Source organism: Hyperolius riggenbachi, chromosome 2 (genome assembly GCF_040937935.1).
Source record: "Hyperolius riggenbachi isolate aHypRig1 chromosome 2, aHypRig1.pri, whole genome shotgun sequence".
Classification (NCBI taxonomy): Eukaryota; Metazoa; Chordata; class Amphibia; order Anura; family Hyperoliidae; genus Hyperolius; species Hyperolius riggenbachi.
In genome coordinates, this window is record NC_090647.1 from 223780648 (window position 1) to 223807799 (window position 27152).

At 45.3% G+C, this 27152-nt stretch overlaps 2 protein-coding genes across 5 annotated transcripts in view; one reads left to right on the plus strand and one right to left on the minus strand.

The window, feature by feature from the left end:
- Positions 1 to 18568, plus strand: part of FHL2 (four and a half LIM domains 2) — a 106387-nt gene extending 87819 nt beyond the window's left edge. For all 4 annotated transcript variants that reach the window (XM_068268238.1, XM_068268236.1, XM_068268237.1 and 1 more), the window contains 2 exons: positions 14013 to 14199; positions 16902 to 18568. In XM_068268238.1, coding sequence (XP_068124339.1) covers positions 14013 to 14199; positions 16902 to 17053 — 339 coding nt within the window. In that variant the 3' untranslated portion in view covers positions 17054 to 18568. The remainder of the gene's footprint in view (positions 1 to 14012; positions 14200 to 16901) is intronic.
- The window catches only part of C2H2orf49 (chromosome 2 C2orf49 homolog), a 37164-nt gene continuing 26869 nt past the window's right edge, over positions 16858 to 27152 (minus strand). The window contains exons 5-6 of the transcript XR_011026188.1: positions 17601 to 17714; positions 16858 to 17030 (exon numbers count right to left, since the gene is read on the minus strand). The gene's annotated coding sequence lies outside the window, so the exon portion shown is untranslated. The remainder of the gene's footprint in view (positions 17031 to 17600; positions 17715 to 27152) is intronic.

The following is a 27152-nucleotide window of genomic DNA, read 5'->3' on the forward strand; positions in this document are numbered from 1 at the left end:
CAGAGACCAATGGTTAGCTTTATTGCCGTTGGTCAGTGCGAAGTAATGGATCGCGAGTTACTAATGACGGTCTGTATAACAAACTTTGCCGCTCTTCTATATTTAGAGGTATATACGGCGATTAGTTACACTTGTACAGTGCTGCCCGTAGTGGGGCACATGCGCGGTGGGCTCCTTTTCAGGCCCCACCTTCACCGTCGCCTCTTTGCCTCTTTGTATAGATGTGATTGAACTCTTTCTTCAGATACATTTGCGGAGCACACGTCTTGCGACAGGTGGAAGAACTGCATAAAGGGGTCCTCATAGAGAGTTGCCTGTGTATATGCGTGGAGGGCTATCATCTTGCAAGTGGGATGTGCCACACAACTGCTTTCCCTTTGAATGACTTCATACAATTATATAAATGGCCACTAGATGGCGAGAAAGTGTTAGAGGTTATCATTGTGGTTTATATAAGTTTAACACACTGCTAATAAAATATTACAGGAAAAATGAATTAGCGTGCAAATAACCGTAATTTTTCTTTATTCTCGAAAACCAAACAAATGATTGCATTGAATAAGTGAAATTAGCACAAGGTACAGAACAGCTAGAAGCTGGATAGAAGCTCACCACTCCATGTACATCTTGACTCCTGCACATGAATAACACTGTACACTACCCACAGTATATTGAGAGTTAGCAATTAGCAGCACACTTGCCCCTGTAATTCAGAATGTGAGCGGTGAAGCTAAAAGTAAAGGTACCCCTACACTCATCGATTTGTGCCACAGCCGATTCGATCGGTCCGGAAGGAAAATCTAGGTGGATCGGCTGCTGGCGGCAGATTGATGGCCCATAGCGTTGCATTGGATCGAATGGTGCAACGCTGCCTTTCAGTGGATTTTCAATAGCTTTCATTCATAAATCTATTGGAAATCTGTTCCTAGTGTTTGGCACACATCAGATAGATTCCTGTCAGATTCAACCTGACAGGCATCTGCCAGGAGTCTATCTGATGGTTGAATCTGCTGGAAATCTATAAGTGTGTGGGTACCTTAACACCACCTCCAGCCACCTACAACAGGGCTGACTTTGTATCGTCATACACGGCTGTCTTTCTCAGGGCTATTGACTCTCACAGTTGCCATGCACTTTCTGAATGTTTAACATGATCAGCTCCTGCTTATACTTGATTTGCTGAATGCTTTCTAGCAGATCTCCGACATATGTCTTCATATTGGCATGTTCTATTCATACTACTCATAGTACAAAACACCACCACACAATTTAAAAATGTATTTTCCAAAAATATTACTGACAGTTTGGTGAGTAACTCAGTATTAATCAACCTTCCACAACAGATAGTTTTGTGGTAGTTCTTGATTCAGGCAGGGGACACACTTAGCAGAATTGCATGCATTTTCCACTATATGCTATGGGGAAACGCATGGGATTCTGCTAAGTGTGTTCCCACCCTCTGCAGGCTAGACTATTTACTGATAAAAACCATGCCGATTTTATCTTTGACATTTTAATGATGTATTCACCTGGATTTTGTAATGGTTAATCATTTTATAGAGATGTCGCAAACCGCCGATTTTCGGTTCGCGAACCGGGTTCGCGAACTTCTGCGGAAGGATCGGTTAGCGGAAAAGTTCGCGAACCGCAATAGACTTCAATGGGGAGGCGAACTTTGAAAAATAGAAAAAATTATGCTGGCCACAAAAGTGATGGAAAAGATGTTTCAAGGGGTCTAACACCTGGACGGGGGCATGGCGGAGTGGGATACATGCCAAAAGTCCCGGGGAAAAATCTGGATGTGACGCAAATCAGCGTTTTAATGGCAGAAATCACATTGAATGCTAAATTGCAGGCCTAACGTGCTTTAAAACATCTTGCATGTGTATACATCAATCAGGGAGTGTAATTAGAGTACTGCTTCACACTAACACACCAAACTCACTGTGTAACGCATCGCAAACAGCTGTTTGTGTAGTGACGGCCATGCTGGACTACTGCGCAACATGGCGAGATTGCTCTTCCTCACTCAGTGATGTCAGGTAATGTGTGACTTCCTTCTCAACTTTCCATGGCATTGTTAAAAAGCTTACGTTTTTTTTTTAAATTACATTTTCTACTTGCTGTGTACTTGTTCAGTACCGCTACAATGAGAATCCTGTGGAGGCGGGCAAGTCTGCCATTGTGACCCCGGGTAATGGCCGGGGAATGAGGGGTTTGAATCCGGTGTGGAGCCTGAGCAACGGCTACCACTACACATCCAAGGAGGGCTGCAGGCAGGCATGCACGCCCGCCCGCCCCGAGGTAGTGACCAAAAATAACAATACAGGAGGAGGACTTTCGAGGCTCTGCTGTGTATTTGAAATGAATGTACTTTAAATCCTTTAACGAGAACCAGTTATGGCGGGCAAAGATGACACCACATTCCTTTCACGAGAATCATATGGAGGCGGGCAAGTCTGCCATTTGTGACCCCGGGTAATGGCCGGGGAATGAGGGGTTTGAATCCGGTGTGGAGCCTGAGCAACGGCTACCAATGCACATCCAGGCAAGGAGGGCAGCAGGCAGGCAGGCATGCACGCCCGCCCTGAGGTAGTGACCAAAAATAACAATACAGGACTCACGAGGACCTTTTGCGTCCCTAATTGTCATGAATCAACTTTAAATCCTTTAACGGGAATCCGTTATGGCGGGCAAAGATAACACCACATTCCTTTCATGAGAATCATATGGAGGCGGGCAAGTCTGCCATTTGTGAGTGACCCCGGGTAATGGCCAGGGAATGAGGGATGGAATCCGGTGTGGAGCCTGAGCAACGGCTACCACTGCACATCCAAGGAGGGCAGCAGGCAGGCATGCAATACAGGACTTTGAGGCCCTAATTGTAATTCCTTTTAACGGGAATCCGTTATGGAGGGCAAGTCTGCCATTGTCACCGCGGGGAATGAAGGTTGGATTCCGGCCCGAAGTGGGAGCCTGCTGAGACCCATGCTGTAGCTGCCCTGACTGTGCTTTGCAGACCAGGCATCTGTGGTCAGATGGACCCTTGACCCAGCGGAAGACAAACCAAGTTGAAAGCATTTGCCAAGAATGTTTTACGGAGGGCAAGTTTTTTTGCCTTTTTTTAAAATTGTTTGAAAATGATAGATGGTTGTATTTTTAAATTGTTTGAAAGTTTAGATGGTTATATTTTTAAATTGTTTGAAAGTTTAGATGGTTGTATTTTTAAATTGTTTAAAAGTGTATCCATTCAAGTGCAAGTTATGCACTGACTGCCAGGTATAATGTGCAGTCACAGATGCATTGAAAGATATGCAGTGACTGCAAACAGCCATTTGTGTAGTGACGGCCGTGCTGGACTGGTGTGCACCATGACGAGAGTGCAGGTGATGGTGGCTTTTCAGCCCATATGCTCGCCCGGCTGATGTAGCTGAATGACAGAACAGTGACTGTCCAGCTGATCAAATTTGGTCTGACCACAATGAAGCAACGACCTTATTATCTTTTGAGTGCCACCCTCACCCGAGACACTCAAATAGCCAGCGGTCATTGTTTCATTGTGATGCGCAAGCCCCTTCACCGCGGCAAGGTAATGATCACGAAGGGGGATGGGCACATGTACACGCACCAGAAAAATTAGTGTAGAGGCCGCTGCTAGCAGCGGCCTTAAAAATTCAGGAATCCGCCTAGAGTCCTGGACCCTGTTGGTGGTGGCGGAGAAGGCAGTCAAGCGGCCTGCAGGCAGAGATGCTGTGTGTGGGGACTGACTTAGTCTTCGGTGGTGCAGTAGCCCTCCGTGATCCATTCCTCATTCATTTTGATAAAGGTCAGGTACTGAACACTGTCGTAACTTAGGCGACTTCTCTTCTCAGTAACTATGCCTCCAGCTGCACTGAAGGTCCTTTCTGACAGGACGCTTGCGGCAGGGCAAGAGAGAAGTTGTATGGCAAATTGGGACAGCTCTGGCCACAGGTCAAGCCTGCGCAACCAGTAGTCCAAGGGTTCATCGTCGCTTTTCGCAGAGTCTACATCCACACTCAAGGCCAGGTAGTCGGCTACCTGCCGGTCCAGGCGTTGGTGGAGGGTGGATCCAGAAGGACTATGGCGAGGAGTTGGACTAAAGAACGTCTGCATGTCCGACATCACCCTGAGATCGCTGGAGCATCCTGTCCTTGCCTGCGTGGACTTGGGAGGAGGAGGGTTACTGCCAGTGGTACCTTGATTGCGTTGTGCAGCCACATCACCCTTAAATGCATTGTAAAGCATCATCGACAGCTTGTTCTGCAAGTGCTGCATCCTTTCCGCCTTTTGTTGAGTTGCTAAGAGGTCCGCCACTTTGTGCCTGTACCGAGGGTCTAGTAGCGTGGCCACCCAGTACAGGTCATTCGTCTTGAGTTTTTTGATACGGGGGTCCCTCAACAGGCTGAACAACATGAAAGAGGACATCTGCACAAAGCTGGATACAGACGTACTCTCCATCTCCTCTTGCTCTTCCTCAGTGACGGGACGCAACTCCTCTTCCTCCCCCCAGCCACGAACAATACCACGGGAATGTGGAGCAGCAGAAGCCCCCTGTGATGGCTGCCACGGTTGTTCTCCTTCCGCCGCCTCTTCCTCCTCCACAGAAACACCTTCCTCATCATCACCATCATCAGAGTCTGACTCCTCTCCTTCCCCACGTGACTCCTCTTCTTCCTCCTCCTCCCCCCTCTGTGCTGCCGCCGGTGTCGTGGAAACGTCCGGTTCGTGTGTAAATGGCTTCCACGACTCCTGCTGCCCTAACTCTTCTTGTTCACGCTCCTCCACAGCTGTATCCACCACTCTACGCACGGCACGCTCCAGGAAGTAAGCGTAGGGGATCAAGTCGCTGATGGTGCCCTCATCGCGACTCACCAGTTTGGTCACCTCCTCAAAGGGCTCCATGACCCTGCATGCATTTCGCATCAATGTCCAGTTGTTGGGCCAGAACATCCCCATCCTCCCAGATTGTGTCCTTGTACTGTAATTATACAGGTACTGGGTGACGGCTTTTTCCTGGTCTAGCAGGCGAGAGAACATCAGCAGGGTGGAATTCCAGCGAGTCGGGCTATCGCAAATCAGGCGTCTCACCGGCAAGTTGATTCTACGCTGAATCTCCGCAAAGCGTGCCATGGCCTTGTAAGAGCGCCTGAAATGCCCACACAACTTCCTGGCCTGCTTCAGGACGTCCTCTAAGCCTGGGTACTTGGACACAAATCTTTGCACGACCAGATTAAGCACATGTGCCATGCAGGGTATGTGTGTCAGCTTTCCCAAATTCAACGCAGCAATGAGATTGCTGCCGTTGTCACACACCACGTTGCCGATCTCAAGCTTGTGCGGGGTCAGCCATTGCTCCACCTGTTTGTTAAGAGCAGCCAGGAGAGCTGCTCCAGTGTGACTCTCTGCTTTCAGGCAAGACATGTCTAACACTGCGTGACACCGTCGTACCTGGCATGCAGCATAGGCCCTGGGGTGCTGGGGCTGTGTAGCTGGAGAGGAGATGGCGGCACCAGCCAAGGAGGAGGAGGAGGAGGATGATGACGACAGCGAAGCGGTGATAGCAGGTGGAGAGGAGGTGGCTGGAGGCCTGCCTGCAAGCCGTGGAGGTGTGACAATTCGGTCCTCTGCGCAGCCACGTACTCCCTGCTTGCTGCCATCGGTCACCAGGTTGACCCAATGGGCTGTGTATGTAATGTAGTGGCTCTGCCCGTGCTTGGCAGACCAGGCATCCGTGGTCAGGTGGACCCTTGACCCAACGCTGTGTGCCAGAGATGACACCACTTGCCTCTCAACTGCACGGTAGAGTTTGGGTATGGCCTTTTGTGAAAAATAATTGCGGCCTGGTATCTTCCACTGTGGTGTACCAATGGCCACAAACTTACGGAAAGCCTCCGACTCCACCAGCTTGTATGGTAATAGCTGGCGAGCTAATAGTTCCGCCACGCCAGCTGTCAGACGCCGGGCAAGAGGGTGACTGGCAGACATTTGCTTCTTACGCTCAAATACTTCCTTCACGGACAGCTGGGTACTGCTGTGGGCAGAGGAGAAGGAACCGCTGAAGGGAAGAGGCGGTGTGGAGGAGAGTGGCTGTGAAGGTGCAAGGGAGAAAGTGGATGAAGACGATGCACCTGAAGGAGGAAGAGGAGAAGGAGGGTGGCTTGTCTTTTGAGGGGTGCTGCTTTTCCTCAGGTGTTCTTGCCATAGCTGTTTGTGCCTTCTCTCCAGGTAAGTTCCTTCGTAAGGCACTTGTCTCTACATGAGAGTTGGCCTTTCCACGGCTCAATTTTTGCTGGCAGAGACAACAGGTGGCTTTGCTCCGATCTGAGACACACACGTGAAAAAATTTCCAAACCGCTAAGCCCCCCTGGGGTGATGGCGCTACGGTGGCATCAGCAGCTGACGTTGAAGGGCATGTGTGCTGGCTGGCCATAGCTGGCAATACATGGCGCCGGACACTGCCCCCAGCTGTTTCTGAGGACGAGCTCCCTCTGCTTCTATCATGGAGTTGTCTCCTCCTACTCCTCTCTGACTCCTCCTCTGAACTGTCCCCCTGGTCATCTCCTCTACCGGGAACATATGTGGTATCTGTATAATCGTCATCATAATCCTCCTGGCCAGCTGCGCTTTCCTCAGACACCTCCTCAAGTGCACCAACTTCAGGTAGTCCACTATCATCCCCATCCACACACGTTACGTCCATACTATCGCCACCTAACTCAGACGTAGGAGGTGGTGTACCTGCGCCTTCTTGTTGTTGTGGCAGTAGTGGCTGGGAATCAGTGATTTCACCACCACCACCAAATAACTCCTGCGAAGTGTCAAATGCAGTGGATGTGGTGCTTGTTGTAGCGCTGGTGGCTGCAGGAGATGAGGTGTTCTGTGTTAAATAATCAATCACCTCCTCACGATTTTGGGAAGTGATGGCACGTGCCTTCTTCTGAGCACTGTATTTTGGGCCAGGTCCGCACGAAATCACAGCAACACCACCTCGCACAGACCTGCCGGTGCCTGGTGGCCTTCCTCTGGGTCTGCCTCTACCTCTTCCTCTACCTGGTTTGTCCATCTCGGGGGGATGCTAGGTATATGCAGTGAGCTGGGTTCACTGAACAGTAAAGGTACTTGGATGCAGTGAGGTGGGTTCACTCAACACAACAGGTAGTAGGATGCAGTGAGCTGGGTTCACTGAACAGTAAAGGTACTAGGATGCAGTGAGCTGGGTTCACTGAACAGTAAAGGTACTAGGATGCAGTGAGGTGGGTTCACTCAACACAACAGGTAGTAGGATGCAGTGAGCTGGGTTCACTCAACACAACAGGTAGTAGGTATATGCAGTGAGCTGGGTTTACTCAACACAACAGGTAGTTATGTGCAGTGATGAGGTGGGTTAAGTAAACTCAACAGGTAGTAGGTATATGCAGTGAGCTGGGTTCACTCAACACAACAGGTAGTAGGTATATGCAGTGAGCTGGGTTCACTCAACACAACAGGTAGTTATGTGCAGTGATGAGGTGAGTTCACTCAACACAACAGGTAGTAGGTATATGCAGTGAGCTGGGTTCACTTAACACAACAGGTAGTTATGTGCAGTGAGGAGGTGGGTTAAGTAAACACAACAGGTAGTAGGTATATGCAGTGAGCTGGGTTCACTCAACACAACAGGTAGTAGGTATATGCAGTGAGCTGGGTTCACTCAACACAACAGGTAGTAGGTATATGCAGTGAGCTGGGTTTACTCAACACAACAGGTAGTTTATGTGCAGTGATGAGGTGGGTTAAGTAAACACAACAGGTAGTAGGTATATGCAGTGAGCTGGGTTCACTCAACACAACAGGTAGTAGGTATATGCAGTGAGCTCGGTTTACTCAACACAACAGGTAGTTATGTGCAGTGATGAGGTGGGTTAAGTAAACACAACAGGTAGTAGGTATATGCAGTGAGCTGGGTTTACTCAACACTACAGGTAGTTATGTGCAGTGATGAGGTGGGTTCACTCAACACAACAGGTAGTAGGTATATGCAGTGAGCTGGGTTCACTCAACACAACAGGTAGTTATGTGCAGTGATGAGGTGGGTTCACTCAACACAACAGGTAGTAGGTATATGCAGTGAGCTGGGTTCACTTAACACAACAGGTAGTTATGTGCAGTGATGAGGTGGGTTAAGTAAACACAACAGGGAGTAGGTATATGCAGTGAGCTGGGTTCACTCAACACAACAGGTAGTAGGTATATGCAGTGAGCTGGGTTCACTCAACACAACACGTAGTAGGTATATGCAGTGAGCTGGGTTCACTCAACACAACAGGTAGTTATTGTGACGCCGTCGATATGACATATCGAATGCGTCATGGAGTTACGAACGCTAGTCTTCGCAAACCAACCAAACTGACAGTTTTTGGTTTAAATACACTTTTTTTTCCCTTCGCCAAAGGGCTGGAGAAATCTTTTCATGGTCAGTTAATTAGCCTCCTGTTGAAAAGATTCTCTGCCAGCACAGGGGACCCCCTGAGGTGTTTATGACCTCATCCATCAGGTGAAGGGTAGATATCAGTTGACAGAAGCTCATAAATTGTAGCTTTCTCCAGCCTGATCGGCACCGACCCAGCAGGAGTCCGACACATAGCTGCCTTGTGGCCTGAGTTGAAAGGAGACAGGAATGATCCTTATCACGCCATCTGGCGGCACCCAAGCATTCAACAAACTGAAGAACCTATATTTAATAAATAGGCACAGTTTGGTAATATTTCTGGTGTTCCCAAGATCGCAGTTCCCTCAAATTCACAGTTTATTAGATTCCACATGACACTGGTCCTGAGAGATTTTCAGCCCTCTGGATCTTCCGGAACCAGTGCCAGTAAGGTGAAAGGGGGGGACGGTGCTATTAGCGATCCAGACTCCTCGTGTTTGGTATTAGCAGATTCACACACTTACGCTGATTGTGAATATTCATTCAGGTTCTGGATATTACCTACGGGCATGCGGAGAGCGGGCAAAATATGAATTGGCCCAAAACCTCTCCCTGCCTAAGGGGGCATTGCCTTATTCAAATTGCAAGGCTGGACTTGTATGTGTCATAACTCCTCCCACCTACAGTGAGGAACAAAACTGACATGATCCAAAAGTCCAGGGTCTTTTACCTTCAATCTGATGCCTAGTAACATCCTGGCAACCCGCAGGGACGCGGGCCAAAACCTCCATCTTTGAACTTCCTAACAAAGGCCTGTTGGCCGCATGGCAACCGCCATTTTGGGACTTTCGCCAAAGACTTGCGATTGCCGCATGGACTACCAATAACGGTATTTAAACTGTATATTCAGACATTCTGTTTCTCTTCCTCTCTTCTCTCTGTCCAATCAATCTGTTCTAAAATAAGCTGTGTGTATGTAGTTTAGAAATAAACTAACGATTTTATCGTTCAGTTGTGTGCCTTTTCTGGTCATCTGATTGCTGCTATAACGAATCTGCCCTCTGAAGAGTCAGTCATACTACCGCATTGTTTTATGATTTGCTTATAAATTGTTGATTTGCTAGCTAGGTTGTAAATAACCGTTTCTTCCTTCTAGGATTAGCTAGTACCAGATTTCCTGTGCGAAATCGATAACTTCGTTTCTCGATTGTAAATACAATTCGAGATTGCATCATATAGGGACCCAGTAACCTTTCTTTAACGTCACATTGCTCACAGTCTTTAAGCCGTCGGAAGTGATTATTCCCCGAACGTTGACTTGAGCGTGTTGAACGTGATTGGGCTGGCTACCGTATTATGATAGCGTTGGAGACTGTCCGCTCCATACAACCGGACAGTGGTGGCAGTGTATTTACCCGATTTCCAGTGCGAAATCGATATGTTTAGTTTACAGATTGTATATACAATCAAAATTGTACATGTATGGGCACCTCCAACCAATCTTAACCGTTTACTACGCACACAGTGAATTTGCCTCCAGCAGTCTCTAGTGCATGAGACCTGCATGGCAACAGTGGCCTAGTAATACGGGATTGGTGGATGTTTGTCCCATTACATATTGTCGGCAGCTGCGCGACCAATCTTTATTGTCAGTCTGTTCGCCGTACTTCCTGCGTATGCTAACGGGAGCAGATTAGACGGGATTGGCATGCTCTGTCGCCCTTTTCTTCTTACCTCTGACGATCCAGCAACCGGTCTCGTTGTCCGTCTGCGCCCGTACTTCCTGCGTACGCTAACGGGAGCAGATCTCGACTGGATCGCGGGGCTGGATTGTCACAGTTATGTGCAGTGAGGAGGTGGGTTAAGTAAACACAAAAGGTAGTAGGTATATGCAGTGAGCTGGGTTCACTCAACACAACAGGTAGTTATGTGCAGTGATGAGGTGGGTTAAGTAAACACAACAGGTAGTAGTAGGATGCAGTGAGCTGGGTTCACTCAACACAAAGCTGGGTATATGCAGTGATGAGGTGGGTTAAGTAAACACAACAGGTACTGGGTATATGCAGTACTGGGTAGTACAATGTGCAGCTCCCTGTCACACACACAGGTAGTCAGTCACTGAATGTGCTGGGCTGCTGGCAATGGCACACACACACTATCAATTAGCAAGGCTGTGCATACAACAAACGTGTCAGTTTGACACACAGTAAAAAAAAATAAGGTACAGGATGAGCTCTGAAAAGAGCTAGGGTGCTATAAAAGCAATAACAATCAGCCAGGAGCAAACTAAGCAGCCAAGAACCTAACTAATCTGTCCCTAGAAGAACAAGTCTGCAGCAGCTCGCCCTAGTCTGTCTAATAGCAGGCACACGAGCGAGTGTAATGGCCGCCGGACCCTGCCTTATATAAGGGGGGGTGGGGCTCCAGGGCTTACTGTAGCCTGAATGGCTACAATGTGCCTGCTGACTGTGATGCAGAGGGTCAAAGTTGACCCTCATAGTGCATTATGGGGCGAATCGAACTTCCGCAAAGGTTCGCCTGGCGCAGGCGAACGCGAACCCCCAATGTTCGCCTGGAACAGTTCGCCGGTGAACCATTCGCTACATCTTTAATCATTTACTGTGATAATGAGGTTAATATTTTGTTAACTGGTGGTTCAAGCAGGGCTGGATTTACTATAAGGCACTGTAGGCACGTGCCTACAGGCGCTTGATGATGGGAAGGCATCTCACTCCCTCCTCCAGTGCCTCCCTCCTTCCTGTCCCTAGTGGAACATAAATGAACATAAATGAGAGGTTACTCACTCAGCTCTCAGCATTCCACTGACAAGATCTCCCTTCAGTCGAGGGCAGCTCTAGCTACCGGGTACATGTCCCTGCTCTCCCTGCTGCCGCTAGACTCCCCAGCAGCATTAACTACTATTCCCCCTCCAAGTTGTAGCAACTCAGAGGCAGATGTAATTCGGGGTCTGGCGATCCCCAAATTACCCTTATGCAGGGCGTGGAGCATAGCATTGATGCTATGATGGCGCCCCGCTTCGGTGCTCTGCCCTGAGTGTCGAATAGAACTGATTCGCTAGCTGCCTAATACCTGAGGGCACCTCTATCTACTTAGTATTAGGTAGCCAGAGGAACACTCAATATTAGGGGACACCTGTGGCTACCTACCCTAGGCAGGGGAAGTAAGGGAGAAGTGACAGCGGGGACCAGCCAGCACATTTGAGCAGTTTGTTCGGGGTTTGTAGGTTCGTGGAGGGCAAAGTGTAGGGTGCCATAACATCTGTGCCTATAGGCACCTGAGATGTAAATCCGGGCCTGGGTTCAAGTTTTTTTTTCATGATATTGTGGAATGTGGTTACTGCATAGCTTTAATGGTGCATGACCTTTCTGGAGGTCTATGTAGACCCTGCAAGACAGGTGTATGCTTGACCACTATACATTATATGTATATGCTTGCCCAAAGAGAAATGGAGAAGTGTATGTATCAGGAGCATGGAGAGCTAGGGGCAACCAGGACCACCATCAGAAAATTCTGGGTCCCATAAGGGAAATTCTATTCAGCCCCACGTACTTCCCTCTTCCCCCACATGACAAGTCTTAAACTCCTGAAAAAATAGTTAGCTAGGAGGCCCCCTTAGACAGTATAGATAGGTAGCCAAGGGTCACCCTTAGATAGCATAGGTAACAAGGAGTCCCCCTTAGATAATATAGGTAACCAGGAGTCCTCCATTAAATACCGTGTACCCTTTCCTTACCCGGTTGACGCCTTCATATTTATAGTGTGTTTAGAGAGCACTTTACATTACAATACATAAGTGGGAAGATTAGAATGGGTTTTTAGTAGAAAAACGTAATTGCATGCATTTTGAAATCTGCAAGAAAATGCACAAAGTGGGAAAAGTCTATACAGCTGACAAAGTTCCCCAGTGTCCTCTGCAAATCACAACTGTGATCCCATCTTCTGGCCATTGCTCCTGTCACCTGGCAGCAGGGTGAACAGAACAGTTGTGGGAGTTAAGAGATTACAGCCAGAATCTGTACATGGTCACTAAGCACAGGAAGCTCCAGCTATCAGCAGATCTGTGCACCTAGGGACCCATCAGTTGTCAGATTACAATGAAAATAACTGAGTTTACACTACTTTATTTATGTGTATATCTAAAACTTTAATTACTATACTGTTGTAGACAGTCTGACTATCAAGGGAGCAGGCTGTAAGCGAAAGTTAGGACAGAAAAGCAAGTTTGGCAACAGGATAGCAGATAAGGCATGGTACATAGGGAACAGAAAATAGCACAGTCATGACAGGATAATAGGTTTGGCAACAGGTTAACATGTACAAAGCTCAGTATTGGCTCATACACACGGGGCACAACTGTCGCCACAAACACGTGGCACGCGCATGTTGCGGCGACAGTTGCCCCGTGTGTATGACGCGCGCGCCACAAACTGTCACCGGGAAGTTGGCGTGCGATTGAAAAGTTCAGTCGCCGGCAACTTCTGTCTCTGCAACGGTCGCTAGTCTGCCACGCGTACTGCGCGTGTATGCGGACCAGCGACAGGAGACAAAGGAGAGTGAATGGAGCATCCGGCCGGGGGATGCTCCCTTAACAGACAGCTTCCTCCGCGTCTCTGCCTTTCTGGCGAGACATGTGTGTAGCTGTCGCCGCCATCTCTCCCTGGTCTCTTGTCTCCATGCAACGGGGGACAGTTGTCCCCCATGTGTATGTAGCTTAACAGATACAGGTCAAGAAACAGGTCTCAGGAATGTCCAGAAAACTGAGGTCTGGTTGAGCAACAAAGTTCTGGCAACTGGCTGGGGAAAGGCAGTCCTTATATAGGACATGCAGAATTAAAAACAGAATGCAGCTGGTGGTGTGATTCTGCACAGTTCTCTCAGAACCATCCGCAGGCCAGACAGAGAACTGCAAGTCCTTGCAAAAGCAATAGAAGGACACCTGCTGGTGGATAACGGAAGTCCAGGCAACCAAACAATATAATGTATATAGCCACCAGCTGGTGGACAGTGGAAGTTTCTACTGAAGGTATGTCAAACTGGTCCTACGAGGACCGAGATCCTCACACATTTTGACTCAAATTAATTGATGAGTCTGAATCAGGAGAGGTGTGGTCCATCAGGTAGAATACATTCCTCTCTTTCTCATGCTAGGTACACACCATACAATTTTCTGTTAGATTTTGTCTTAGATTTACCTGCCAGATAGCTTTTTTTCCATGTTGTAGGTAAATCTAACAGAAGAATCTAACAGAAAATTGTATGGTGTGTACTTAGCATCAGTCCATCCTAAACACTGGCATGGATCTGGCCCTCCAGGCCTGGAGTTCCACACCTGTGCTCTACTGCCACTAGGAGGCAGAAAGTAGCATGACATGATTCCTAACACTATGACAGGATAGTAATCTAAATAATGTCAGTGCTGCATTATACGATAAGTGGTTAGTTTGACAGATATGCAGTTTAAATGAAATCTATTTACCATGTATTATGTATTCTTGCAACATTAATACAAAAAACAGTGTTCAAAGCTGTCATTTCACAGTGATTCTGATATCTTGTCTCCAAGGCCATCACCACTGGAGGTGTCACCTACCGGGATCAGCCCTGGCACAAGGAATGCTTCCTGTGTACCGGATGCAAAAAACCTCTGTCTGGACAGCGTTTTACTTCTAGAGATGAGTTTGCCTATTGCCTGAACTGCTTCTGTAACTTGTATGCCAAGAAGTGTGCTGCATGTACTACTCCCATAAGTGGTATGTATACTTTACATACGTCATAAAAATTTGCCATATGTATTATAAGCAATACCAGCCTCCATGCCCCTGGGAAAGCCCAAAAAAGACACCAATTTTTCCCATAGACTTTCATTGAAAAATTTCAAACTATTGCCACTCATACAGCGCTAAAGCTAAACTTACCAAACTTGGGTCATTTAGTCATAGGCTCAACCTGAAAAATGCATTCATTTAAGAAATCTGTTTGAATTTTCAGTTTTTTTCAATAAAAGTCAACTGGGGGTGGTGGATTTTTTTTGGGTGAATGTTTATGAAAATTGAATGGAGTAGGATAAATGATCAATTTCTTAATTTATAGACCCAAGCACGTTTTACAATGGTTCATACATCAGATTTTTTTTCAAATGTAACTTTTTTTTGGTACTTGTTAGAAGACAATTACAACATGCGTTATGATGTTAAGGACATTTTACCGGTAGATCAGATTTTTGAAATGTTACAATCAGATAAATTGATTGTTATTCTTGAATTGAAAAGGAATTAAAAAAATTGTTTGGTGTGTGGCCACCTTCGGTGGCCAATAACGATCCAATCTTTATTGTCCAATCTTACCAAATCTATGTAGTAGAAGGGTAAACTGAGTGAATATATTGAATTAATAATTTAGGTAGTTTCATATATTACATAGAAATGTTAAGATTGGACAAAAAAGATTATTAAATAAGATCCTTAGTGGGATTTGCAATTAAAAAAAGTACCAAAAACTAGGTGAAAATGTACTGTAAAAATGAGACAGAGTTTTCTTGCTTTCTAGAGACGTAAACATTGTATTGATAAATTGTGAAAATATTACCTACAAGAAAAAGTGAATTGAATAAGGGCCAACATCTTCCACCAGAAATGTATATATACAGGATCTTTCAAAAAAATAGCATATTGTGATAAAGTTCATTATTTTCTGTAATGTACTGATAAACATTAGACTTTCATATATTTTAGATTCAAATACACACAACTGAAGCAGTTCAAGCCTTTTATTGTTTTAATATTGATGATTTTGGCATACAGCTCATGAAAACCCAAATTTCCTATCTCAAAAAATTAGCATATTTCATCCGACCAATAAAAGAAAAGTGTTTTTAAAACAAAAAAAGTCAACCTTCAAATAATTATATTCAGTTATGCACTCAATACTTGGTCGGGAATCCTTTTGCAGAAATGACTGCTTCAATGCGGCGTGGCATGGAGGCAATCAGCCTGTGGCACTGCTCAGGTGTTATGGAGGCCCAGGATGCTTCGATAGTGGCCTTAAGCTCATCCAGAGTGTTGGGTCTTGCGTCTCTCAACTTTCTCTTCACAATATCCCACAGATTATCTATGGGGTTCAGGTCAGGAGAGTTGGCAGGCCAATTTAGCACAGTAATACCATGGTCAGTAAACCATTTACCAGTGGTTTTGGCACTGTGAGCGGGTGCCAGGTCGTGCTGAAAAATGAAATCATCTCTATAAAGCTTTTCAGCAGATGGAAGCATGAACCCACTTTTGAACCAGAAACAGAGGCAGAAGCGCCTGACCTGGGCTACAGAGAAGCAGCACTGGACTGTTGCTCAGTGGTCCAAAGTACTTTTTTCGGATGAAAGCAACTTTTACATGTCATTCGGAAATCAAGGTGCCAGAGTCTGGAGGAAGACTGGGGAGAGGAAAATGTCAAAATGCCTGAAGTCCAGTGTCAAGTACCCACAGTCAGTGATGGTCTGGGGTGCCATGTCAGCTTCTGGTGTTGGTCCAGTGTTTTATCAAGGGCAGAGTCAATGCAGCTAGCTATCAGGAGATTTTGGAGCACTTCATGCTTCCATCTGCTGAAAAGCTTTATGGAGATGAAGATTTAATTTTTCAGCACGACCTGGCACCTGCTCACAGTGCCAAAACCACTGGTAAATGGTTTACTGACCATGGTATTACTGTGCTCAATTGGTCTGCCAACTCTCCTGACCTGAACCCCATAGAGAATCTGTGGGATATTGTGAAGAGAAAGTTGAGAGACGCAAGACCCAACACTCTGGATGAGCTTAAGGCCGCTATCGAAGCATCCTGGGCCTCCATAACACCTGAGCAGTGCCACAGGCTGATTGCCTCCATGCCACGCCGCATTGAAGCAGTCATTTCTGCAAAAGGATTCCCGGCCAAGTATTGAATGCATAACTGAACATAATTATTTGAAGGTTGACTTTTTTTTGTTTTAAAAACACTTTTCTTTTATTGGTCGGATTAAATATGCTAATTTTTTGAGATAGAAATTTGGGGTTTTCATTAGCTGTATGCCAAAATCATCAATATTAAAACAATAAAAGGCTTGAACTACTTCAGTTGTGTGTATTTGAGTCTAAAATATATGAAAGTCTAATGTTTATCAGTACATTACAGAAAATAATGAACTTTATCACAATATGCTAATTTTTTGAGAAGATCCTGTACAATCTTTAGACCTTCCTTGTTTATATGCCATTGATCCTGGACTGAGCTGTCCATTTCAAATTGTTCTGTTATTTCAGGGCAAGGCAAATAAAATGATGATTATTATATAAAGTTATACATTTATATATGTTAGAAGTCTGCATACAACACTGACTAAAATAAAAACCCAACAAGAATAAAATTAAATGTATTTCAGTCTCATTCTTGTACCAGCATTTAAGTCGATTCTTCCCTTTATCTCTTAGGGCTTGGAGGAACAAAATATATCTCATTTGAGGAGCGCCAGTGGCACAGTGATTGCTTTAACTGTAAGAAGTGTGCTATCTCCTTGGTGGGCCGCGGCTTTCTGACAGAAAGAGATGACATCTTGTGTCCTGAATGTGGAAAAGATATGTAGAAATTATGCTATCAAACAAACGCAACAAAATAACATATACAGTATGTCTGAAATGTATGTGTTTCAATATTAAACAAGCTGTAGGACAATGTAGTCCTTGTATACCTAAGATTTACAAAATAGATTGTATACAACTGATTCTTTTGAATATCCTCAAAAAATGAATGTAACATTATCCAGATTTATATAGTAAATAATGATATTTTCTTATTGAAAAGATGTTTGATGGATGAATGGCTTATGTGCAATGTCTATGTCTTTTGCTTCTCTTATTTTTTTGTAACACCTATCCTCATTTGTCTTGAGAAGGTAACCCTGTGTTAGAACTACATCGGGTATGTTGTCCAGGCCTGTGAGTCAAAGCTGCAACCAGTTGCTAAATCTGTAAAAGACAGAACCTGGCAGCCTGGAAGACCCAGGTAGAACTTCAGTTCCCAGAATCCACTGTGCTCCTCATATGATGTTAACAGACTAAATTGTTGGACAGTAAATGTGTTGGCCTGATTGTAAGTAGTTCTTCGGCATCATGAAGTGGCTTTTTACCTACCAGGATCTCCAGTGATAGGACATCTCCACCAGAATTTTCACCCAGCAGCTGCTAGAACCACACAGTGAAACTATGTTGTCAGGATAGTGCAAAACAAACATCTGGGAAGGCAACCTGCAAAAAAAGTGTTATGTTTCAAGCGTGTGTTCTAGTCCGTCTTCATACTGATGTCTACAAGAAATGGAAGTCAAAGGAGGATTCAGCTAACTGTCCATCACTAAACCAAAACTGAAGTAATGCTTTATTCAACTGCTCAGTGTTACACTTTTTACTCCACCTTTAGCAACCGATTGCTGCATTCAATAAATTCTAAAAATGCCAATACACGGGACAATTTTTAAATTTTTTTTCAATCAGAGAAATTTGATCAATTATTCCATTTCGTCGAATCGTTTTTAAAATTACTTTTGAGGTATCATACAAGGATGTTCTATTTTTCCAAAGAACCCAAGTAAAACAATCAAATATGAAGAAAAAGTTAGTTTATCTAATAGTATTTTCTTATACAACTTACCATGCACTATACAATTTCACAAACAATCACCCACATTGATTTGATCAGATTTTTATTAAAAAAACAGAATAATTGTTCGTTTTTTTCTTGATAAAAAAAAAAAAGATAGTTTTAAATTTTCACTCTATTCGATTGTTTTGGTTGAATAAACTGGAAAATCAAATGTTTTAATTGTACCGTGTATTGGCACCATAAGGTGTACTTTAGCTATTGTGCATTCATCAGAATATTTGTATAATTAATTTGAACAGGCTGCACCAGCTGGGACAGCAAACCTTGATTATAAATTCATAGAATGGTATTTACAATAGGCAGAGCAAAAGCACCATTATATGAGATAAATGTTTCATTGGCAAAATAATTTGTTTTCCTGTGGTACAGTCTAAATTATTACAGTTCTAAAACTGAGCAAGGCAATGCAAATTTTGACTTAGCAATGCTCTTAAAGTGAACCTTAAGCCAGGAAAAAAAAATGAGTTTTACTCACCTAGGGCTTCTACCAGCCTCCTGCAGCAGTCCTGTGCCCTCGCAGTCACTCACTAATCCTCTGGTCCCCCGCTGCCAGCTAGTTTCGTTTTTGCCGACAGGCCCGTCAGGACTAGCCACACGTAGCTTTTTCTGCATTCCCGACTGTAATTAGCGCTATTGCGGGTCGCAACGCGTACAAAAATATCTGTACGTGCGTAATGCGGCAACGCGTATTTTTGTATGCGTTGCGGCCCGCAATAGCGCTAATTACAGTCGAGAATGCGGAAAAAGCTATGTGTGGCCAGTCCTGATGGGCCAGTCGGCAAAAACGAAACTAGCTGGCAGTGGGGGACCAGAGGATTAGTGAGTGGCTGCAAGGGCACAGGACTGCTGCAGGGGACTGGTAGAAGCCCCAGGTGAGTAAAACTCATTTTTTTTTCTGGCTTAAGTGTCTCTTTAAGGCTACTTTCACACCATGCACAGTGAAGAGAAGTCAAGAATGTGCATTTAGGAGTGTGATGCAATGCATACAGTGAAGCATACAATACATTGAAGTATGCTTCACTACCATTAAAAATTCGCAAACTGTCCGGTATTTAGACAGCATGATGCGTTTTATTCTGATGGAAATCCTGCATTGCTGATGCTCTTATGTGAACGTACCACTGGAATATAACGTTGGGATGCGACAGGGCAGTTTCTAGGCTAAATTGCACCCAGGGCGAGGGAGTAAAAATTGTGCCCCCTTCCCCCCACCCCTGTGGACTCGCTAACCCTTACTCTTTAGGGACAGTCTCACAGCCACAGGTCACAAGTAGATCTGCCTACATAGTAGTAGTGACCAGCCACTCATCCAGGAGGAAGCACTGCCAGGGAGCAGGAAAACACACAGGTGAAGAGAGCCCGGAAAGCCAATGCTGGGTGTGTATTTTATCCCACTAGTGGGGCTTGCACTCTCAAGCAGGTAGTCATAAGGATGCAATCTGTTTTTAAGTAGTGCTGTTCCTTTCCTCGCCATGTACAAATGTAAGTAATTTTGGTCAGCTGCTCCCATTTAATAGCATTGCTTATTGATGTTTATGCAGAGCTGCTGTTTGGTTTCAAGGTGCGTTTGTAGTTTCTTGGGGGGGGGGAGGCTCAGCGCACCTCTGATTGGTGGCCATTCGGAGGAGGCCGGGTGATGCGCTGATCCACCTTTGCGCAATTTTACATTTTTACTTGGTAGCGCACCCAGGCTATGCATATGCATAATTTAGAATTAGTTAGTGTTAGGGCCCCTCCCATGGGGGATGACTTCTTCGCAGTGGGAGGGACGAGTACCTAATAAGTTGCATGCAAGCTATTACAGAAACCAACATCCTCCATGGACAGTCAGCAGTACTGCTACAGAACATCAGCTGTCATCATGCGGTGGTGACGTGATGATGACTTGACGTCTGACGCAGGCAGCCTGGGAGGAGTCAAGGAAGGTGATCACGCCGGTAATCTTATTTCTTCTTCCATTTGGCTGCACCGAATGTCACCAGCACCCTAGCGGTTATGTCCTTCTGCCTGCACCCCCCTTTCTTCTACTTGCCGGTCTGTGCCCAGGGCGGTCGCCCTGCCCGCACAGCCCAAGAAACAGCCCTGGGATGCGATTATTTTGTCCGTTGCAAAGTTATGACAACAATTAACATAACTGGCTTTAAACATTAGAGTACTAAAGGCTCAAAAATGCAAGGCTTGCTTTGCTAAAACATCTTGAGTCCTCCAAGCATCTCCAGAGGAGATATCAAGTGATCTATTATACCTACTACAGCCCTAATCCGCACCATAATGTAATATAGTAGAGCATGTTGCAAGGTTAGTAAATTAGCAAACGTGTGATTGCAGTTTTATGTAGGCATCACTATAATGATTGATTTCTGACTCCACTACCTTGAATAGCACCAGGGAGTCCACTCAGAAGCACCCAGACCAATAGTCACAGTCAAATTTCAATATCCACAGATAAAGATCTCCATCTGGATGTCCTGAAGCAATCTGTTTTATTAATGTATAAACATCACAGCACAGTGCTGAGTGTTATGTAGGCACCCTTGGTTAGAGTTTTTCTTTGATAATTCCATGTTCCCCTGAATTTATTTTAAAAAAACATGCAAAAAAGCACATAAATGGAAAAAAAATTAGACCAGGTTTGCTAGACCACCTAAAATATTACCACTGATGCCTTGGTAAGTGGGGCCTGTAGTCTTTAAATAAAACAAATTTAAAGCCTCATATACCCATAAGACAATTTTCATTCAAAATGTCAATTTCAGCACCATCTCGGCAGAGAATCTACTGTGTCTACAACTGTTCTCTGATGTCATTTAACAATCCAGCATGTCCGATTTATTAACCACAGCCAAAGAACGAGGACAAATGAACATACTGTTGATCCACTTTCCTTGCCCACTGGAAGCCAAATGCTTGTGCACCGCCCATCATCACTCCTGCTCTCTACACTGTTAGTACATAAAGCTTGACTACAGTCAAACAGCATGTCACTGCAGTGTCACCCTAATGATCGACCAATGATTAAGGGAGACACTAATCTTGTGAGGGTACTCCTAAAGGACAAGTCCGAATAAAAAAAATAAAAAGTCTACTTACTTACCCGGGCTTTCTCCAGCCTTCCTCCACATGTCCCTAGCCACAGCTCCGAAGTCCCCTCCGTTGCAGACGCCGACCTCCTCAAGTCGGTATCTTCTGTGCCTGCGCAACAGCACTGCTCATGATCACGTGGCTGGAGTGTTCTGCGCAGGCACAGAACTACAGCGCCTGAACAGAACACTCCCAGCCACTGAAGCGTGACCATGAGTGGTGCCACTGCGTGCTCGCGCAGAAGATGCTGACCTGCCGAGGTAAGCATCTGCAATGGAGGGGATCCTGGGACACTGGAGCTGTGGTGAGGGACATATTGGCTGCCAGGGGCTGGAGGAAGCCCCAGGTAAGTACATCTTTTTTGGGGGGGAGGGGGGGGATCTGTCCTTTAAGCCTTGGTTTGCCGTGGAGAGAACAGTTTGTGGAAAGAGCACCACAGAGTTTGATATGTCTATGTATAGTACAAGGTTTCCAAAATAGAAAACTTTTCTTTGCACATATGAATGAAGAGTGTATTGAATCTAGTATTATGGTAAAGAGATTATGTAAGCGTATTGAATACAAAAAAATGTAGTCTAAAGAAGTACTAGCTTTTGCATTAAGGATGATTTATTGCATGATTATAAATGGTATTAGGAGAAAACCAGCAACTTGACACACTGTCAGTATTATATCTGTTGGAATTACATTGCACTACATGTATTTCTGTACAAAAATAAAACCATTTTCAAAAAATGTAAATGTTTGTTTTCAAGAGTGAATTTTACAAACATATCTAATGGAAGCTGAATTATCCTTTTGCTTGGCATTACACAGGTTTCTAAATGTATGGACACAAATGTGTGTAACCACTTCCTGCCAAATGGACATGTATAGACATTCTATTAGAGCACCTTCAGGCCTCTTTTCCATGGGCAGTTGATAGGCAGTGAAATGCCTCTCACAACATCTCACTGCTGCCTGGTACCTGCTTGCTGAGCACACAAATCAACTATTCGTGGAAAAGAGGCCTTAGTGCAAACAGTACATTTACAAACCTGCTATTCTGCAAAGGCATGTGTGCATCTGCATATGAACCCTTCTGCCCATGACATGAAGTGGTTAAAGTGTACCTGAGGTGACATATGACATGATGAGATAGAAATGTGTATGTATGCACAGTGCCAAGCATACAAATAAGTAGGTGGTGTTCCTTTTCTGCTTGAAAGCAATAAAGGGAACCTAAACTGAGAGGGATATGAATGTTTCCTTTTGAAAAATACCAGTTGCCTGGCAGTCCTACTGATCTCTTTGGTTGCAGTAGTGGCTGAATCAATCACCTGAAACAAGCATGCAGCTAATCCAGTCTGACTCCAGTCAGAGCACCTGATCTGTATGCTTGTTCAGGGGCTGTGGCTAAAAGTATTAGAGACACAGGATCAGCAGGAGAGTCAGGCAACTGGTATTATTTGAAAAGGAAAAATCCATATCCTTCTCAGTTTAGGTTCCCTTTAAAGATTTAGGTATGCAAGTGAGAGCTTCTCTCCAGTCGGGACCTAGTCGGACTATAGCGTAACCATCACTGATAAGCAATGAAACTCTTTCCCGGAAGAACAGCTTCTGAGTGCAGGGGACAGGTTAAACAAAAACGTTAATAGTTCATATATTTTAGATCTGGGACACTAAGGCAGTGTGAAAGTCTGTATCATTCATATGAAGCAATGCAACAATTAAACCTACTCTTTAACCACTTGAGGACCACAATGCAAAACCCCCCTAAAGACCAGGCCATGTTTTGAGAAATTGGCCACTGCAGCTTTAAGGCCAAGCTGCAGGGCCGCACCACTCAGCACACAAGTGACCCCCCCCCCTCCCTTTTCTCCCCACCAACAGAGCTCTCTGTTGGTGAGGTCTAATCGCCCCCAGGTGTTTGTTTTTTTATAAATATTTATTTCTTTATTTTAATAATATTTTTTACTATTTTATTTTTTATAATCCCCCTCCCTCCCTCTCCCCGCCAGCCAATCGGTGTGATCGGCTGTCATAGGCTTCAGCCTATGACAGCGGATCACTTCCATAGCAACAGTGGGGACAACCGTTTCACACGGCTGTCCCCAGTACAGCGCTGCCTAATGCTGGGCATACACGAGTCGACCCGGCGGCTCGATTAGCTGCCGGATCGACTCCCGCCGCATCTCTGCGGGCAGCCTGGATCGATTCCCGCTTGTCCCCGCAGGCGCTCCTTATCTTCCGCTCGATTCCCCGCTATTGTCCGCCAGCGGGGATCGAGCAGGGAATCCATCCGGCGGTTCATCGGACCTGTCGGAAATTATCAATCGAGCCATCAGCGGCTTGATTGATAAGGGAGAAACGAGCCGTGTATGCCTAGCATTAGATCGCATCGCTGTACGAGGTAGTTAGACAGTGGTTATGCCGTCTAACAGTCTCCCGAGCGGCGATCACTGCTGGAAGACTGAAGGCAGAGCAGCCTGCACGCCATCTCCTGCAGTAGCTGGCCCCAGGACTTGACGTCAATTGGCGTTAGGCGGTCCTGGGGCTGCCGCCGCGGTCACGCCCATTGACGTGACGCGGTCTTTAGGTAGTTAACCACTTTACCCCAAAGGCGTTTTTACCCTAATGGACAAGAGAGATTTTCACCTTTCAGTGCTCATCCCTTTCATTTGCCACTAGCTTAATAACTACTAATTACAATGATCTATATCTTGTTTTTTTCACCACCAATTGGGCTTTTTGGGGTTGGTATTTGTTTTCAGTAATTACTTTATTTTCTATGCATTTTAAATGGAGAAACAAGGAAAAAATGAAAAAATACACTATTTCTCCAGTTTTATCCCCTATAGTTTTAATATAAACACTGCTACTGTACATAAAACCCACACATTTTATCTGCCCATTTGTTCTGGTTATCACAAGATTTTAATTATGTCTCTAGTACAAAGTATGGTGACAATATAGTATTTGGAAATAAAGGTGTGTTTTTTCTCTTCCCACTATTTTCACTTCCACATGCACAGCAGCAGCAGCACTGTCTGACTTATAAAAACGTCCTGGAGCCATTAAGAGGCTCTAGCAGGACGTTTTTATAAGTCAGCTTGTAATTAAGTGGTTAAAGGACAACTGAGGTGACATGTGAAATGATGAGATGGGCATGGGTATGTACAGTGCCAAGCACGCAAATGACTAGGCTGTGTTCCTTTTTTTCTTTCACTGTCTGAAAAAGTTAAACATCAGGTATGCAAGTGACAGTTTCTGTCAGGGTCAGACTATAGCATAACCCTCACTGATAAGTAATTACAGCCATAAAACACTTTCCTGTCAGTAAATGGCTTCTGAGAGCAGGAAAGAGATAAAAAGGGTCAATATTTCATAAATTTGAGCTCTGACGTACTTGAATGAAGGTGTCATTGAGCAGAGACAATGAAACAGTAAAAACTTGAAAACTAGATTGAAATATAAAATAAAACTGTGGGCTACCTTAAAAAGTCATTTTTAGGAGAAGGAGGATAGATACAATTGTTTTTCTCATCAGTTTATTTTCACCTCAGATGTTCTTGAAAAGAACCCAAAAAAACCTGTGGGAGTGGCTGAATCTGATAGCTTTGCTCACCTTTCCACTGTCTGCTTGCCCTCTTGTGTACAATTCAGTGTTGCCAACTCATCCCTTTAAATACGGACACTTATGAATTATACATGTTTTATGGCTAGTTAGAGGCAGTTTAGGCACTGATTATGTGTTAGAAGCCCCAGAACCTGTGTAACTTAGATGTGTCAGTATTTAAAGAGAACCAGAGATGAAGCACCCTCATGTATTTTATTACATTTATCAGTGGGAACATGACAGTAAACACCTACCCTGCTTTTAGTTTCATTCTTCTCTGCTTAATCTGTCTGTTATCAGCTGTGATAAGAATCCCCAACTGAGCATTCAGTCTAGGTTTGACCTGGAATCATTATAGCTGAGTCAGTCTTCAGTGAAGTCTTTTCAAGCCCAAGCCTGCCCACTCCTGGCACAGCTTTCCTGATTTGCATACTCAGACATCTGATGACTGGGAGGAGCTGCTGCTGGCGAGAAAGAAGCTCTCAAACAACAGACAAGTGTGGCCGTGTGATCTGTGTGCACTGTGCAGTCATCATGCAGTTTTATGATATGAGAGACACTTCCTACAGGCAGCTGCACAGCATACCAGAATAATGAAAGCAGCAGCAGCAGCAGCAGCAGCAGCAGCAGCAGCAGCAGCAGCAGCACTGCTTGTTTATAGTCTCATAGAGCCTCTAGACAGCACATCCAGAACAGCTCATAACCTGGAAGCAGAAGGGATATGAGCTGGCAGCCATATTGAATTTTTCCTGGAGCAATAATGGATAAAACACACTCCAAAAGGCACACCAGAGTGGCAAAATTATCAGGTAGAGCATTTATTCTTTACAAGCTATTGACGGATATGTTTATTTTGTGTGAATCGTCCATCTCTGGTTCCCTTTAACCACTTGAGGACCCACCCTTTACCCCCCCCCCCCCCTTAAGGACCAGCGCTGTTTGTTGGGATCTGTGCTGGGTGGGCTCTGCAGCCCCCAGCACAGATCAGGGTGCACGCAGAGCGATCAGATCGCCCCCCTTTTTTCTCCCCTATGGGGATGATGTGCAGGGGGGGTCTGATCGCTCCTGCCTGCAGGCATGTTGCGGGGGGGGGGCACCTCAAAGCCCCCCTCCGCGGCAAAATTCCCCCCTCCCTCTCCTACCTGTCATGCCCAGTGATCCGGGCTGCACAGGACGCTATCCGTCCTGTGCAGTAAGTGACAGGACGTCCCCTGTCACATGGCGGCGATCCCCGGCCGCTGATTGGCCGGGGATCGCCGATCTGCCTTGTGTTTACATTTAGCCTGCGAGCCGCCATCGGCGTCCCGCAGGCTATTCACGGAGCCCCCTGATTAATCAGCCTGCAGCTGGCGACGTCGCTGGTCCTGCAGCTGCCACTTTGCCGATGCACGGTATAAGCGTGTGGTCGGCAAGTGGTTAAAGGAATGAGTTGGCACCCTGGTAAAATTACTTGCTTTTGTGGCAGAGAAAAGAACTGTTGTAGGACACACTTTCATCTTCTTCAAAAGTTGACCAATTTCAGCATAAGCCATTTCAAGATTTATCTGCATTAAAGCGGAATATAACCCTGCATTTCAACTTTGCTCTAAAACATTATTTACAGTATATTATATGCAACCAGCTTTTTTTTTTTTACTAGACCAGCATTGGAAGGGTTACACAGGGCTTTAAAGTTCCTGGAGATTTCTGCAGACGCATCCGAAGCTGACATAGATACATTTTGTTTACATAAATGTATCTAAGTGTTGAATGTGACTCATCTCTCTCACTGAGAAGGAGCTTGGAGGACAGCCAAAGCGTGTGTAACATTTCTCAATAGATACATCTAACTAAATAGAATGTAACAATATGAACTTCTGCATATCTCTCCATGGAACTTGAAACCTCTGTGTTTAACCCTTCCAATGCTGGTCTAGTAAAAAAAAAATGCTTTTTGCATATAATATGCTGTAAATAATGTTTTAGAGAAAAGTTGAAATGCAGGGTTATATTCCGCTTTAAAGAGACATGACCTAAGGTGTGGCATCTGCTGAGCTTCAGGAGGTCTTAAGGGCGCGTTTCCACTTGAGCGGAAACCACAGCGAATCCGCAGTTTCCCCGCAGGCGAATAGTGTGGGGAAACTCTGCCATAGGGTGCAATGGTAACGCCGGCCGAATCGCTACCGCTAGTGATTCGGCCGGCTTTTCCATCTGAATCGGCGCGGAAGTCTGCGGATCCCATAGCCGTGCATGGCACGGCTGATGGAATTCGTCTGCTTTCCCCGCAGACCCGGAAGAGCCAGCTCGCGTCTCGCAGACGCGCGCCGCTCAAGTGGAATTGCGCCCTTAGTGCATAGGTTCTTGAAAA